Raw genomic sequence first — 17,516 nt, 5'->3', positions numbered from 1 at the left:
CTCTTAGAGAACTTAAAGGGAAACACTCTGCTCTGGAAACTTATTGTATTCGTTATTATCCTTATGTAAATATATTTTCCTAACTAATCAGCTATTGATTATCTGCAGTTTAAGTCCATTATTTCTATCTAATGCAATACGAATACCTAAAAGAGTCTTTTTCCCTTTTTCAGGCAATCTTTATATCTGAAGACTATTACCAACTCCCCACAGTCTTCTTTACTACATAACCTGAGTTTGTCCTATCTTTCCTTCTTGACCAAATTTCCTAGCCCTCAAACCATTCTCTCTACCCTCTGATGAGACTTCATGAACTGGCTCATAAACACTCTTAGAATAATGCTCAAAATTGGTCATAATAGCCCTGGTCCTTCCCATGAGAAGCAAGAAGAGCTTCTCCTAGCAAGGCTGATACACTCCAGAATTGCATTAGCCTTATTTTAAGAACATCATGATACTGTTAACTAATGTTCATAACAGGGCCATCTCAGATTGCCAGCTGCATTTTTGCAGCTGGCTATTACTTAAATGAATAATTTAACACTCCTTTTTGGACTGCCTTCCATAAAACTGTTGCCAGTATCTCACTCAATTTTCAAAACTAGTTTCTGGATTTCAGCTCTAGCATTGGTCAGTGGCAACAACAGACAGGACTACAAGTAAGATGACAGTATTGCTAGGATTTAGCAGTTCTTTTTCTTCCCTAGAATCTTTGAAATACTGCTTGCGGTGACCTTCTAAGTCATCCCTACATTTATTTTCTTGCCAACTAAACAGGTTCAGGTACAAATCATTGCACTCCTGTGAACTGTAAGGTGCTACTCAGATAATCTTGTTTGAGATTCTCAGATAGGAGGTAATACAGAAATATGACAGATTATTCTTAATATATAATTAAACTATGGGTTCTGTTCTAGCCAGGCAATGAATTGTGGCAGCTGAGGAGGAGGGGCCATTTATCTCCATGGCCTCTTCTCCTTCCCAAAGATGCTCAGGCAACTTTGTAAAATACATTAGGCTTTTCCACTGAAAGCTGTAGGTATTGTCCACCAGAAACCTTTTCAGACATCTTACATATACCTAGCCATGGTATGAGACAGAGCCTGGATGGGAACATGTCCTAGAGTAGCCTCTTTAGAGACAGCAGGACTTCTCTCCCTGAGCTTTTCCAGCTCCCAAACTTTTCCAGCTCCCTTTGCTGCCCTCCGAAGGGTCACAGCTTTCACGAGGCATTGCACAGCTTGGGAGCTGCTGTGCAGGTGGCAGATAGACTGCTCAAAGTTCCAGAGAGGATAATTTATTCTGACGTTCTCATTAGTAGGCTGCATTAATAACACTCACTCTCTAAACCAGAAGCATTGTTCTGACACAGTAAGCACTCTGCATATGTAAATATGTGTATTTGGGGGCAAGTGTTTACCAGTTGTTAATTAAGTGGCCACTAAAACCAATCATCCATCTGGCAACAATGTGCCAACATCGTTGCCTCAAATTGTAATTGTAATTGCAATAACTGTAAAGGAGTCTGTTTTCCATGGCAGTAAATTGATTTTTTTGTTCATGCTCTGTACTAAATAGGTCTCACTTGTTTAAAGAACCACTTCTGCCATCAATTACCTAAAATATTTTTGTTAATGTCTCAATGCAAATCTTCTTCTGAACATTATTATACAAAGCACTTGATGACCTGATTGTCAGACAGCCTGTCCTAAACAATGATAACTTGAGGGACTAGCAAGCATTATTCTCAATTCAGAGTTACAGAGACAGCTGAGCTGGCAAAATGTCTTACAAGAAGGTAATTGACTATAGGACTTTCATTTGTCAGGAGTCTTCAGCTTGACTCTGACTTCAAAATCTTGCAATTTAAAACTTCTACTTCAGAGAAAAAAAAAAAAAGGGGTTGTCCAAAACTGATGTGAAAAAGCGCAGAAAGTAAATGTCTCTTTATAGAACACAAATAGTAGAACCCAGTTCAGCCCTAGATATCTTCATTACATTTCCAGAACATGTATTTTCACAAACACTTTATTAGAAACATGACCTGCCAATCAGCAAATATTTGTAGAAAATAGTCCTTGTTCATGCTGGAACAGAGTTAGTTTTCTTCTTAGTAGCTGGTACAGCACTGTGTTTCAGATTTCGTATGAGAATAATGCTGATAACACACTGATGTTTTGGTTGTTGCTAAGTAGTGCTTACTCCATATTAAGGATTTTTCAGTTTCCCATGCTCTGCCAGAGAGGAGGTACACAAAAATCCAGGAGGGAAGATAGCCAGGATGGCTGACCTGAACTAGACAAAAAGATATTTCATGCCATAGACTGCCATGTTCAGTATATAAACTGAGGAGAGTTGGCTGAGAGTTGCTGATTGCTGCCACGGGATGGGCTGGGCATCAGTCAGCACATGGAAATTGATTGTACTATGCATCACTTCTTTCTCTTGGGCTTTACTTTTTTCTTTCTCTCTCCCGTTCATAACAGCTATTGCTATAATAATAATAAAACTGTATTTTATTTTAATTATTAAACTGTTTTTATCTTCAGCCATGAAGTTCACCTTTTCTTTCTGATACTCCTCCCCAGTGTGGCAGGCACAGGGCAAAGGGGGTGTAGGCAAGCAGCTGCATGGTGCTTTAGTTGACAGCTGGGGTTAAACAAGAACAACCCTTTTTGGTCCTCAGTGTGCGGGGCTCATACAAGGACCTCAGAGATATAAAAGGTACATAAAAAGATATAAGAGAAGTACATTTTCAGCTACATATAAACTACTACCCCATTCTGGCCTAAGAGCAACTCATTTCCAATAAAAATTTCACAGTAATATGTTTGCATGAGGTGGAAATAAGAATGTAAAAGCCACTGTTCTGTTTCTGAGAGGGAGGATATGCACATGAAGTTATTCCTATTTATCAGATATGCAATCATCTCAACAGAACATCATCTCAGCTAGATTTCTGGTCTGCAGTGATAAGGGATGTCAGCCCTGTGGTAAGATGGGAGTGAGAAATTCCCTTGAAGATGATCTTAATTTTCCTTATTACATACAAGCCCTTATAGGTTAAGGATAGATGCTCAATATTCTTGTAGAGAAATCTGGACTTACATCTCCACTTGATCCTATTTCCAATTTAAAATAGCTGGAAGAGGCTTTGCACTTCTTTTTTTCCATTATTTTAGAAGTATGAACAGATGCAAGACTCTAGATAAAAGCACCAAGGTACTGACACCAGCTGTGTACCAAGCTTTGCTCAGCAGTCACTCAGAGACAGGGATTCTGATGAAGGTTTCCCCTCTCCTGTGCCTGAGTCGTGACTAATCATCACTGTGTAAGATGAGCTGTGAAATATAATGACTTGTTTTACCTGGCTTGTTTAAGAAACTTTGAAAATGTCTTTCTCTAGGTAGTCCTTTCTTAACCAAATATAGGGATAACTTCCAATAATATGCAGAATTCCCAATGCTCCTAAATCAAGCCAGCAAGTTTTCAATATGGCTTTTTAACCATTATTTCAACAACATTGATTCAGCTTTGCAAGGTGCCACCCTGACCCAGAGGTCAAGTGTCTCAAATTCTCTATTTGGACTGCTTTGTCACATAGGAATTTCTTACATGACCCCCAAATTTAGTTATTTACACAAACAGATTTGACACAAGTTTCTCTCAATCACAACAGTACACAACTTGAAGAAGTCTTTGTATCTCTTCCTTGCTAACAGGGATGTCCAGAGAAATAACTTTTATTTCCTACCACCTCTGTGTTAATTGGTCTTTCACATGTGTTATTCCTGTTATATGGACTTTCATAGTTGCTCAACTTTCTTCTAGCCAACTCTTTTCAGGACTGCAAAGAGCACCTAGTCACAGTTTAGCAGCATTTTTCCCTTTATCCAAATGCCCTTTTCACAGACTGAACCTTCATGATCAAATATATTCAAGTGCAGATCTTTGGTGGCAAACACACTTCAAGCCTGGAGAAGAAATTTCCCACCAAACAGCAGTGGCACACATAGAAACAGTGTTTTTCCAACAGCATCTGCTAGAATCGTGTTGATATATCAAGGAAAGAAAAGCAGCAATCATACTTTTTCAGAAAAACATGTCTCAAATTTTGCACCAACCCTTATGTCATGGTTTAACCCCAGCTTAGCCGGCAGCTAAGCCCCACACCGTCACTGCTTTACTCCACCCCAGTGAGATACAAGAGAGAATCAGAAGAGTAGAAGTGATAAAAACTCACGGATTGAGACAATAACAGTTTAATAGGTAAAGCAACTGCTATCTTGTCAAGTTAGAGTTGGGATTTTAACATATACAATCAAAATGACTTGACTGTATTCACCAAATAGTTTTAATCCTTCATGCACAGCAAGAGAAGGATTCTATGATACAATGATAAATAAAACTTGAGACACAACTATATCAAAAATATTTGCCAGTTATGCTACATGCTCTCTTAAGCTCTTCCCTTCTAGCATAAAAGTACAACTTTTAAAGCACCTTTCTCACTGCTACAAAGTCTCCCAAATGAAGGACAACAATGCTTTCATGATATTGCTCTAAGTGGAATGATGCAACCAGAGTGGCTAGACAAATTATTGGAGATTTAACATTTGTAAAATATATTCTGAAGCTTGTAAATTAAATATTAGTGCACTCTTACAATAATCAATTCAAGTCAGATACTGTAAGCCTCTAAACACCCACAAATATAATGTCAGACCTCAATGACATTTCACCTGTATAGGTGAATAGTGAAATACCAATTTTAAGCACAGGCAGCAGAAGTAGCTCTGCCTCACAGCGTAAAAACTCTCTCCTTCTTTACACACTCCTCTTCAGCCTGGTTTGCGACAAAGTATAGCAGTGTCCTTTCACTCCTGGCAGGCGTGCAGGCTAGCTCAGTTCTGCACTGCCACAGCGAGGATCGGTCGGGGTTACAGGCAGGGCGAGTAACCTCCTCCCGGTGTGTTCTTGGTTCCCCACACCAGCGAGTGGACCTGATGGAGTTGTGACTCATGGAGTTGCGGCGATGGAAAAAGAGTCGTCTCTCTTTAGGCAGGGTAGAAGGTAGTTTATTAAGGGGAGTCCGGCAAGGAGCTCTGCCTCAGACCACAGCTGCCCAGAGAGAGCAGAAATCAAAGCTTGACAGCCACTTATAAACGGGGGAGGGCTGACAACGGGTCAGCCAACCAGGGAACACGGGGGTGTAACATGGGGTGTCAACTTCTGAACCATTAACAAATCACAGGAGGGTAGGAGGGGATTCCCCGGGCACCAGCCTGCCACTCAACACCTCTCCTGGATCTTTCCAGAATCCAGGGAAGGGTCTCAAAGTGACAGACAGGGCGACCAAGAGGAGAGGGGGGGAATTGACAGGGACAGATGCAGGGAAGGAATGACTGACAGAAAACGTCTGCTTAAATACCTAACTCATAAGGGGAAAACAATTACAAAACACAGGGGGGTACAGTGGACTGAACCATTACAAAAATAACTTAAAAATCTTACAAAAATAACTTAATAACTCAATAAAACAACTCTCACGCCACTACAACAAAGCAAGGTTTATACAACTCTGATGTGCTTGTGCTTATCCTACTATCTCTCCCCCAGCTGATTTTGAACCCATCAGATAATTTTCATGACTGGTGGCACATAGTTGCAGATGCACCAAGCATGCTACATTTCAACATGAAGAGAAACCAGATGTTATGTAAATGTCAGTGACGGTACTCCACTCTCATGGAAAAAAAGGGGTTTGGGGAATGGGTCACAGATACTGAGCAATTCCTTCAAGTAACCAAGTTCTGATGTACAGGCCCACAGTGAAGAAAGTTTTATTCTATCTAACTGCTCACAGAATTCTTGTTCCTTCGTAGAGCCAGTTTTAGTGCTATAATCATCTTTTCTGTACATATGATACTTTCTGTACCATACTCATCACTCTTCAACATTTCTTTTGCTTGCTATAGTGTTGTTCAGCTCAGAGTCTATTTAAAGCTGAATTATACCTCTCCCTGTCTTTGTTAAAGAAAAATAGTCGATCAAAACAGAACACTGAAGAAAAAAAGATATGTCTATCACAAGAGGCATAATCTGATTACAGGAAATATCTTGTCAATAGCTTAAAAGGTCTTTGAATTTAATTAGTGTGTAGAGTAGCAGTCCTTTTAGAATTAGTCATAATATCTCCTTATAATAGCAAACTAAATTTAAATTACTTTTCTAAAGACTGCTACAGTAATTTATACAAAAAGATAAAGCATGTGAAAACAAAGCAGTACAAACTGTACAAGAAATTCTATTAACTATGGCAAGATTCATCTAGAAAATCTTACAGCTTCAGAGATCATGCTGCAATGGCAAACCAAGAGCTTCCTGGGAATAACTGAGGTGCTGAAATGGTTAGGCAAAGTTAGGGAGAGTGCTGCGTTCATTATTTGCTTCTGCTCTGAGTCAGCGCTGGTAGAAAATGACATTCACATCTAATAAAGTACATTATTCATCCCACTAATGAATTGAGCAACTTCATTTGGAGGAGATCAAAGGCCAAGTATTTAAAGGTACCTAGATACCTAAGGAGGCACATAGACATCTAATGAGATTTAGGAATTGAAATACCTTGAACAAAGCTGGTCCTATGTCTTTTGCACCACAGAAGCAGTCAACAGTCTATTAAACAAATATTCTGATGCAGACTGTTTCAGTTTAATTAATTCAGGTGCAATCATGACTCTTTTAGCCTTTCTCTAATTCAAGAGCAAGGGGATTTGCAATGGCTGAAATTGAACTAATAATCAGTCAGCTTTTTCAAGTGCTTAATTTGCTAATGGCATATATTATGAAAAGCACACGAGAAACAATTATACTCATTACTGAGAAGGAAGATTTTCAATCCAATTTATACACAAACGTGTGTATGGGTAATATTAAATCTCAGAATAATACTTGAAAATGTTCTTGACAGAGAAAGATTTACATCTCTGCAGTTTTCTTCTGCTACTGGTTGAGCAAATAAGGGAGTAACAATATTTTAAGAGTTCTATATATTGAAAGAAACTAAACAAGGGATGGAATCCCAAATTTGAAAATAGCAAAGACGAGCCACACTAAGAAATGGAAGAAAAGACACAAAGGCTATTCCCACAAAATATGTCACAGAATAATCCAACCCACAGAGCTGGGGTGGTTCACAGCATTTAAAACCGAAAAACTTTACTGGTTCCCATAATTTAATGATGTTGCATGCACAGTTGAGCAGTAATTAAGAATGTATTGGCAATGTAAGTTTCTTCAGTTCTCATCAGAAAATGGTTATTCATTGAAATAGTGTTTTCACTATTTCATTAAGAGCGAACTCTTAAAGAACAGACTAAAATTTCTGGGTGAAATTTCAGAGGAAAAAGTCTTTCTAAGCCACTCACCTGATAATTGCTGTGTGGTTAAGAATTTAACTTTTGTTATTAGAAAGTTTTCAATGTTCTATAAAATTTATGGAATATAAATCTGAACGATTCCAATAAGAGAGCTTTAGAAGTTCATGACATATGAAGGCACTAACATAAACAGAATAGGACCTGGGTTTTGGGTTTTGCTGTCTGTAATGGGTTTATTTTCCTGCAGCAGCCCTCACAGGTCTGGGCTGTGCACTGGTATCTGGAACGGTGTGTTGATAACACACCAGGGTTTGATGACTGCTGAGCAGGCTGGGCACAGCATCAGCGCTGTCTCTCAATATTTACCCCCCTCTTAAAGGGGCTGAGGGTGGGCAAGATCCTGGGAGGCCAGCTCACCCAAATTAACCAAATGGATTTTCCATACCATGCACCCCAGCCAAGGTCAAATCACCACACTATCCCTGCTGAATACCATGAAAACCAGACCGTTAAATTTCTGACTGTGCTTTTCCATCTAATATTTTTTCCTAGATTTTTTTTCATGTACATAAAACCCTGACCCATTAAACAAAAATCAATCTATCTCCTGACACTCAAAACAATTACATATTTTGTGAGAAACCAAAAAGCAACAGAAGTAAAAAACCCTGTGACTAGGTGAGGATTCAGTTCAGGCACTCTACTCACCCAGACTAATCACTTAGTGATTAGTCTGGGTGAGTAGAGTACCTGAACACTTTTTCTAGGTACAGGGAAGGGGAAAGTGAAAAACAAAGAGGAAGGAGGGAAGAATCTACTCTCCAAAGTTACAGACATCTCTAAAACTATGATGAGGTATGAATTCATTCATAGCATCCAGAGGAAGTCATCACTACTGTGAGGGTGACAAACACTGGGATGAAGCCCAGAGAGGCTATGATAACCATCCTCGCAGTCATTCAAGACTGGACTGGACAAACCCCTGAGCAATCTGCTCTTACCTGTTTTGAGCAGCAGATTGAACTGGAGACCCCAGGAATCCCTCCTTCACTTAAATTATGATATGAACAAGAAAAGCACACATTCCCTGGAGCAACCTGGTCTAGTGGAAGGTGTCCCTGCCCATGGCATGGGTGTTGGAATTAGATGGTCGTTATGGACACTTCCAACCAAACCCTGCTAGGACTCTATGGATCTAATTTCACAAATATGCTCCTAATTAAGAATAATCTTTGTGAGGTTACAAGCAAAACAGGGTACAGTTTCCTTGATTAAATAGCTACCATATGACTGTAAAACTTAATTGTTAAACTTAAATTGTTAAATTGTTATTGGTATTATTAGATATTAGCTTTATGAATTTAGTTAGAAATTAAATGCAAAATTAAAAAATAATAACATATTTTTTAAAATTATAGGTTTTAGTTATGCACCTTAACCTATCATTTAACAATGTCACTTTATTTAAACAATACAACACAGACAGCCTAACTGCTTGGAGTATGGTACATTCTCTTGATGTGAAGTTCCTTGAGAAACTCCATTTTATAAACTATGTGTAATTGCAGACCATATCTTAAGATAATGCTGTTAACTCGGATAAATTTGTTCACACTTTTGACTTTCCTACCTTCTCTAATATTTTAGGATTTGTTTGATTTGGTTATCATTCCAACTGTAGAGAACATGTTTGTTAATATTCTGCCAATCTGCACATTACCAGGACATTCAAGAAGCTGGGAAACTGGAATGTAGAAAGAGCCTTTCTCAGTAGAAGGAACAGTAGTTTTAGTTCTGAAAAACACACAAAAAAAATCCCTCCTAAACATCTCATACTAAGCCTGCTCCTGTCAAACCCTTCAAAAGATAATCTGCTATTGGTTTTTTGGAAGGGAAACTTTTAAGCGTGGTGGACAAAACAAATCACTTTGAGGAAATGTCTCTATTCAGCACATTGACCTTTATGTAATTACACTCATTAGGTATCTACCCACAACCATTTGTTCTACCATGTTTAAATGCTGTGGCGTAAGAAATTCCTGTTGATGAATCTCCTCTTCACATCCAGGTATGACTGACTGCACGCCAGGATGCTGCTAACCACAGTATTTTACCAGTAGAGGCACAGAATTAACTTGTCCTAGCAAAAGCAGTATAAACAAATCTTGCTGAAAGTCCAGTGGGATGTCTCTAGACAGTATATGGCTCAGGATCTAACAGGCATCCTCATCACTCTCATGGAACACAAATTTATTAGAGCATTTGGAAGGAGATTAATGACACCTTCCAAAGGAACACATTTTTTCATCATTCGCATCCAAGACCTCAAACTTCTAGCAAACTTGCACCTGTTGGGTAGGCTACATGTAAGACTGAGATCAGAATAAAGACAAAATTCACTCCTTACTGTATAACTGTGCTATTTCTTTCACAGCATTTATTATTTGTACTAATTTTGGTTTTGGTAGAAGTATTACATGATTCGGGTAAAGATCACAGATCTAAGTGATGATCTAAAAATAGGTACAGGTAGCAGTGAATGTCTTAGAGATCAACTCTTACCTAAAACACAGCGATAGAAGTCGGCACTTTTATGGGGGGTGGGAAGAACATCAGTCTTTCAGACTATGCATAAATTCTACAGCTTTCCTGGATGTCTCAGTAAGACCTACTTGTACTGGGAAAGTGAGTTGGGAGGCAGACATGCACTCTCACACAATATTCTGTTTTATTCAGGCATTAAAGTGATGTAAACAACAAATTCATATCAAAATTGTCTCAAAAAAAAGCCATTAATCTATTATCATCATTAAAATAATGCTGTAATTACACCATACAGCTAAGAAAGAGCACAAGCTCCATATGTACAGCCTGTGCTGTAGGATTTTCAACTTTGGAGTCCTCACAAAGGCTTGACTTGGATGATAATTCCAGTGCTACTATACTGGAGTTTCCTAAATCAGTTTTAAATTCTATATAGGTAAAAAACTAGAAAGCGGGGGGAAGAAACACCTCCAAAAAATGTCTAAATACGAGATCAGACTCCTCCAGGCTACATTACTGTGAGCAGAACTCACACTGTTATTTTTTTCTTGGTTACCATTAAAATTACACTGCAAACAACCCAGCTGTGTGCTATTTATAGAGATCGAATCATTATAAAGACATTTATGCTACAGGCAGCAGCAGTGACATTCCGCCCCGCCCCCCCCCCCTTCTTTTTCAAGCCAATTAAGCAAGAAGAACATTATAATAACATTTTGCTTTGTTTCCCATTCTCCTTGGTGTTATAGGATGCCTTATTTTCATTGATTAAAACCACAAAAATTCTGTCAAAAGGAACAGACTTTATAGTGCACTGTAAATATCCTAAATACCAACATCTTTATTTTAAGCTTCTGGTTTAGTAAATGCATATATTTCATATTATTTCTCTTGCTGAGATAACTTTTCATCATCCAGCATGTTTGGTAAAATAGCTGTGAGAAGAAAATCAAAGGAATTCCTGTGTGGTGGGGCTGAGGGAAGAGCAACAAAAGGTGAGAAAACAGGGAGCCAAATCTTTGCAGCATCTTCCATGACATGCTATCCTGTTCATAATACAAACTTAATGTGGAAGCACTGCAAAGGTTATTCTACACAAAAGCACTTCCTGCTCTTGGCACACAAGTTACCACAGCATGGAGAATAAATCAGAGAAATTTCAGCTCAGTGAAATCTGGCATTGCCATTATGGACAGAGCAGAAATCTGCTATGAAACCCTGCATGACAAAACCTACCAGTCTGAAATAAACTGTGATGCCTAGGACACTGTAGTGTGCCACTAGTCAGCCATTCACCACAGAGTTGGTTATGATGACATCTAGGTATTGATCTTGTGGGTAGGACTCATCACCTTTAAATTTAGAAATCCAAAAACTTAAGTATCTTCCCTAAGCCAGCTGTCTAGACTCTCTTGACAACTGATGAGGAAAGACAGGTATCTCCTGAAGACAATTTATCCTAATCTATGATAGGCGTCTCAGGCAGAATGAATCAATGGTTGGAACTCTCTGTTTCTCTCCACTGAACTAAAGATGGAAATCAGAAGAGTAACTTAGTCTAGACACCTAACTTTTGGATGACTGAGGGTCAGGGAGATGAATCCAACCCTATCTCTCTATTTGCCACATCACCAGGCTCTAGCCTATGTGAATAAAGTATATCTTTAAGTGTTTCTTGGACTTAGAACTTGCTTTCAATCCCATGCAACATTAGGAACAAAAACTTTCTTCAAAATCAGTCTATTTTCCAATGCTGGCCTAATAAGCATGGGCTTTCAGTGTCCAAGGCCGGTCACTGATCTTCCATTCCTGATAAGTACTGGCTGACTTGAAGCTGTACTACAGCAGTAAAACAAACCAGCAGAAGTTCTCAATTATCCCATTCAAAGCACCAGTTATGAATTTTGCCACGAATGACAAATCTCCCCCATCAGTCACTCAACAGAGAACACATTTCACACATATACAAAAAATGAACAGCCAGGGGGAAAATGGCAGCGACACGTACTTGTCCTAGAGTGCACTCCATGCCACCGAGGAAATCTGCTTCCTTCAGCCCATTGTGATTGCTGCTAATGTCATGGACTTCAAACCGCAATCGCTGCACCTCTTCAAAATAGAAGTCCACCGTGAACAGCTTGGAGAAGACAGGATTTATACAGGTTCGAATCACTTCCGTCCTGTCAACCTGTCAAATCAAAAAGAGGTCACATGAGAGGCTTCTCTTTCTACCAGTGATAGGCAACAATGAGCTCCTTAAATACACTTTGCTCATTTATCAGGACTGACAGCTGGGACTGTGGCCATGGACAGTCCTGTTTGTACTGTCAGCAGCAGCTGCCCTTTCTGTGCTGAGCTAACCACAAGCACAAGGCAAGACCACCTTCCCTTGCCTCTCCCTTCCAGCAAGTCTTTAGCAGAATATCTGGGAAATATACTACAGAATAACTACAGAATTTGCATCTCCAGCAGTACCCATCCATCACTACAAAAAACCAGCAGAGTGATACAGTTTCATGAAAATAAATGGAAAAGAGAGTAATACCACCAGTAATTACTCATTTCAGACAATTAGCGTGATTAAGGAGTGGAGAACTGATTCCACAGCAACAGCTTTTCTTAAAAATATATACATTTTTCCATCCTGCTAAGTTGCATCGCAAGAATCTGATGGGTTATACGCTGTTTATTCCTGCCTCTGAGTCTTAAAACTTCTAAAGAAACATCATTAAATCTATACTGCCATTTCTTTAAAAAAGTGCTCATAGATTACTTTCTAGTTCTCTTAAGATGTAGTACTTGGGTCTCCTATTTTTGAAATAGGGTTTGCTATTTTTCATTATGATGCATCATTGGTGACAACGTAAGCAATGAAGCAATTTCCTTTTTCCCACTCTCTTTGCCCTGACACAGAAAAAAACTTAATAATTCTGTAAGATTAAAGGAACTGATCCTGAAATGAAGTAGGACTTGGGCACATCAGTCACTAGATAGGAGGTGGCTGGAGTGCCATGGAACAGACAAATTAAATTGCTCAGAGGAAGAGTGATGAGATCCTTTGTCTGATTCCTGATCAGGAACATCTGTTGTGCAAAAAATGACAGCCGCTTGCTTCACTTTTCAGAGTTTATAACGCATTAGCCTTTCTAGTAGTTATCGGCAAGGACACAAAGAGTCAAGCAAATCAACAACAGGGTAAAAAATGAACAGTTCCTTATAGAACAGGTTTATTTTAGTGCTCATCAAAGGTGTCAGATTGACAACTCTGACAGCCGAAATTCTTTAGCTAATCGTCAAACAGATGCTACTACTCATGGAATAGACGCAAACCAGTGTTACCATTGCTGCCTTCTCATACAGCTGTGCCAACGTGCTCTATGTCAGGATGAGACCATCACAAAGAGAAAAGCAACCTCGCTTACATATTCATTCTTAGTAAATTTGCATGGACTAAGTGAAAAATGATGGGATTGATATCAGTCATGCAAAGAATAATTAGAATAATATAAGGTGATAAAGGATGCCATCTACCTTAATTCAGACGCTGGTCTATCTCAAAATTTTTTTGTTATCTCCACTAGCAATCAGTATGACTCCAAATCACTGTTACTGCTACAACAGGAAATATTTCTTATGTCAGATGACTAATCAGTTCACTGAGACATTCCTGAGACCTCTTCTAAGTGAAAAGTGATCTGATTCACTTCAGAACAGTGGTCATCTCATGAACTAGTGCTTCAGCAGACCCAATAATCAAAACATTTAAATGAATGATTTAAAATCTTTTTTCACAGCCACAGCAATGTGGCTAAACTCGTTCCTTGCTTATGAACTGTTAATTCAATGGCATCATTTTAATTGCTTCATTGGTACAGCGGATCTCAGGCAGTAACTGAAGTTCCTTTTGTTGTTTCACCTCATCTCTTCCTTTCTAATGGAAAGGGTTCTCCACTGTGAAATACATCAAGATTTACACTTGCACTTAACACAGGTTAAATATGTGGCTGCTCAAGGGAGTAAAGTGCCTGAAAATGGAGGCACAGGTCTGCACACAGAGACATTACAAATTTCAGTCTCACACAGAGGTAGGACATTGCTTGCTTTTTCCAGCCTGTGATTGACTGACATCCCCTTGACAGACGCCATACTGAAATATAGCCATTTCACTGTATTCCCCCAGTCCTCCAACATTATTGAGATGAGACATCAAGCCAGCATGTCAGAGCATGGGATTACATGAGAAAAACCTGTATCAAAAGAAGCAATGCCAACAGCTCCACAAGCAATACATAATTCTCTGTGCCCCTCTCAGCCATCAGCTATAGCACTCACCCCTATTAATCTACCTTGCCTCCAGTCTGCTTTGTCAGCATATTTCACAGTTGCCCTACTCCCTGGCTAGATAGTCTGGAAGCATCCTCAGCAGCTTCATTCCCTGGCTTTGATTACTGTGCAGCAGGGCTGAGCACTGATAACCAGCTGGAGTGACTCGTGATGAAGAAGCCATGGCAAACAGAACAACTCAAAAAATTCCCCAAATCTCATGGAACACCCTGGTTAGGAGACGCTATATAAACACAAGGTATAATGTCCACTTGACTCCTGACACTTTTTAAAGACTGTTCTTTCTTGAGTATTCTTGGTCTCATATTTAATCATAAAGCCTTAACACTCTCTTTAGAAATGCTGGATGAGCATAAAACCCTAATGAAAACTGGTGAAAATATTGTTGCTAAGTGCAGTTTCATGTTGGTAATCATCAAAAAGTTCATAATCTACAGGGCTGCAGGCAATTACAAAAGCAAAACAAAACAACAAAAAAACCCTGACCTGGTTTTGACCACAAGTTATCCTTATACCTGCAGGACCTGTTTAATTTCAATCAAAAATACAGTGTCATCCTCCATGCTGACCCAAAATACAGGTTCATAGCAGTCTGACAAGATGTCAGCCTCAAGCCATATGCCCTTAATCCCGCTGTCACCGAAAATCACTTATAGCACTTTCATTTATATGGATGATAAAGGCTCAAATGCTTAAAGAAAAAGTTTAGCTTTGCCCAGCCTCATTAACTGAGCAGTCAGGAAGTTAAAATTTCTCAGCATGAATGTTTTCCAAAACATAATGAAGAACACTAAATCTCCATTACTTTTGGGGAAGACAACTTTAAAGTCCAACGACAGTATGTTATAAGTGAGTGGGATTTACACTTTTGGTCATGTTACAGAAAACCCTAACCCTGACAACAGGCAGATTTTTCAACAGGACATGGACAGGGGTCATGCCCACAACTTTATGATCTGCTGATGCCTGACATACAAGCCATCTGTTATTTTGGGACTTTGCTAGAACAAGGAATTTCTCCAACTCACTGAAGCAAAAAAAAATTCCAAAAGAAACAACTGACGGCTACATGCACCTTTGGGCTGTGTCAAGAGGTAAAACTGACCTTAAAAAGAGCAGCGTTCATCTGACACCATGATCCGAACATCTGCTTCATGGTACAGCTTCATCTGCACTTTCTCTTCAAGGACAATTTAAACAGAGAAAAGGACTTGCATCTTCACCTCCTGGGACGGACTCACACTGCTTTCCCTCTTCATCTCTCCAGGTCCTTGTCACTTCACAGAAGGTGGCACCCTGCTGAGCAGCCAGGATTACTTGGCAGGCCCATCTGGATGCAGCCACCCTGTGAGCTTCCCCTTGGGGAACTATGAATGACATACAAACACCAAAGTTGGCATCCACAGTGCAAAGTGCCGTCTCAACAGCAGGAATTAAAATATAGGAAAGAAAACGGGCCTTCTGAATCCTCTTGCCAAACTCACAGGGGGCTGGAAGCTGAGTTTGAAAGCTGTTTTCTCTGGGTACTGTTGACATAGATGGAAAGTTGTCAGAAATATTTGCCTGTTTGCCCACCACCACTGCCGAAGAACTGCAAAACTGCCTTTGCAGTCAGATAGCATCAAATTAAAGAAGGCACAAAGGACAGATGAACAAATACTAAAATTCAGGCTTCTTATGCTGTTTATATCTTCTGTCTTTGAGCTGCTGAAAAGCAGTGAGTTTTGCAGAACTGTGATAAATATGGTATCTTCAGTGAGGAAAGAGTTCTTTATACTAGGAAAAAAATCACTAACAAAGAAGTAATTCAATGGCTGAAGTATCAACTAAGGATCTCCACTCCATCTTCTACCACTAATTGAAGCCAATGATTAAGATTCAGTCTGAGGGGAACTTTTTTATATTCTTCTATCAAAATTAGATGAAGTTTAAGCTATTGCATAAGCAGGGATGAACAAGGAATACCTAGAATCTTAGTGTCGCCAGGTATCTAGGGCTTTCAAGTGATCATAAAAACAACTTTCTCGTTATGTCCTTGGGAATCAGGAAAATGGGGAATTGTCTACAGGACCCAAAGCTCTGCACCTTGAGGCCATGCTTGAGTGTTTAGCACAGATCAGTGATGTGAAGAACTCCATGTCCCACGCAGTCTGTTCTATCTGTTCTCCACCGTATTTCTAGCAAACGTGCAACTAGCACAAAAGAAACATATCTTCATCGGTTGTTTCTTGGCATCTTTGAGGTGAAGGAGCCAAGGGCCATGACGAATTCACTGTGTTCTCATCAAAAGGACAATTTTAGAGGGGCGGGGGTGGGGGGGGGGGTTGGGAGTTTTAATCAGGCTCATGAAATGGTATAGCCGCCTCATGAAGTAAGGAAGATCTTTGGTTTACAAAACAATGGTCTGAAAATTCATACAGGTGCTGCAGTTCCTTCAGTGTTTGTTGTAAAAACCTAGCTGAAGAACCATAAAAATGCAAATACCATTAAACAGAGAACGTGTATGTAACCAGAATGTGTTTTTTATGGTTTTTGCATTTTTAGCAATTTCTTAGTCCAACAAATTGACCCATTGTTCCTTATACATTTTAGAAGCCAAGAAGGGAAAACCAACAGGCTCTATTTTGTGTAGAAGCCATTATAAAATGCTGATTAAATCTAGTAGAATCTCATTTGTCAGCTGAGATGACAAAAAGTACAGAGGTGAAGGAGTAGCATTATTTTTAGGTCATCTGAATCTTAACAAGACTGAAAATTTCCATGATAACGTACCTTACATGAAAATTTGATACCAAGCAGAAAGCAATTTACACTTTGCTTGCTGGTTTCCAAGAAAGTTATTAATATATTTTTTATTATTCAGAGCGCTTTCACAGCATCACATTTCTATCCCACAAATGATAAGTTATTGCAAAGGTCACAATAATTTATAGCCCTTGTTTTCAGTTTAATTAATGATTGAAAACATTGGAAAGAAATTAGATCTTTAATTCTTTTCAGGCTGTAGAGCTCAGGGCTGAGCAAAATCTTTTCTATGTCAGCAGAAACCTTTTGCCTCAGGCTGGCTTGAAGAGAAGCATTTAATGTGAATGGTCTTAAAATTATTTGCATGATTTCTTTTATTTGTGTGTCTAGATAAGTGTTAGATAGCTTTTAAACCTCTAAGTCAGAGTCATGAAGACCTGCTTTCCAGCACTGGAAAACTAATATATAGAACCCCCCCAGACAACTGAAATTACAAGAAAA

The 17,516-nt window shown here is 39.2% G+C and overlaps 1 protein-coding gene across 5 annotated transcripts in view; it reads right to left on the bottom strand.

Moving 5' to 3' along the window:
• CPNE4 (copine 4) overlaps positions 1-17,516 on the bottom strand; it is a 235,802-nt gene that overhangs the window by 98,984 nt on the left and 119,302 nt on the right. For 4 of the 5 annotated variants that reach the window (XM_040060835.2, XM_040060843.2, XM_040060866.2 and 1 more), the window contains one exon: positions 11,935-12,114. The exons of the other annotated variant lie outside the window; for it this stretch is intronic. In XM_040060835.2, coding sequence (XP_039916769.1) covers positions 11,935-12,114 — 180 coding nt within the window. The remainder of the gene's footprint in view (positions 1-11,934; positions 12,115-17,516) is intronic. 5 annotated transcript variants of the gene reach the window in all.

This window comes from Hirundo rustica, chromosome 1 (genome assembly GCF_015227805.2).
Source record: "Hirundo rustica isolate bHirRus1 chromosome 1, bHirRus1.pri.v3, whole genome shotgun sequence".
Classification (NCBI taxonomy): domain Eukaryota; kingdom Metazoa; phylum Chordata; class Aves; order Passeriformes; family Hirundinidae; genus Hirundo; species Hirundo rustica.
This window is presented reverse-complemented; position numbering and strand designations above follow the sequence as displayed.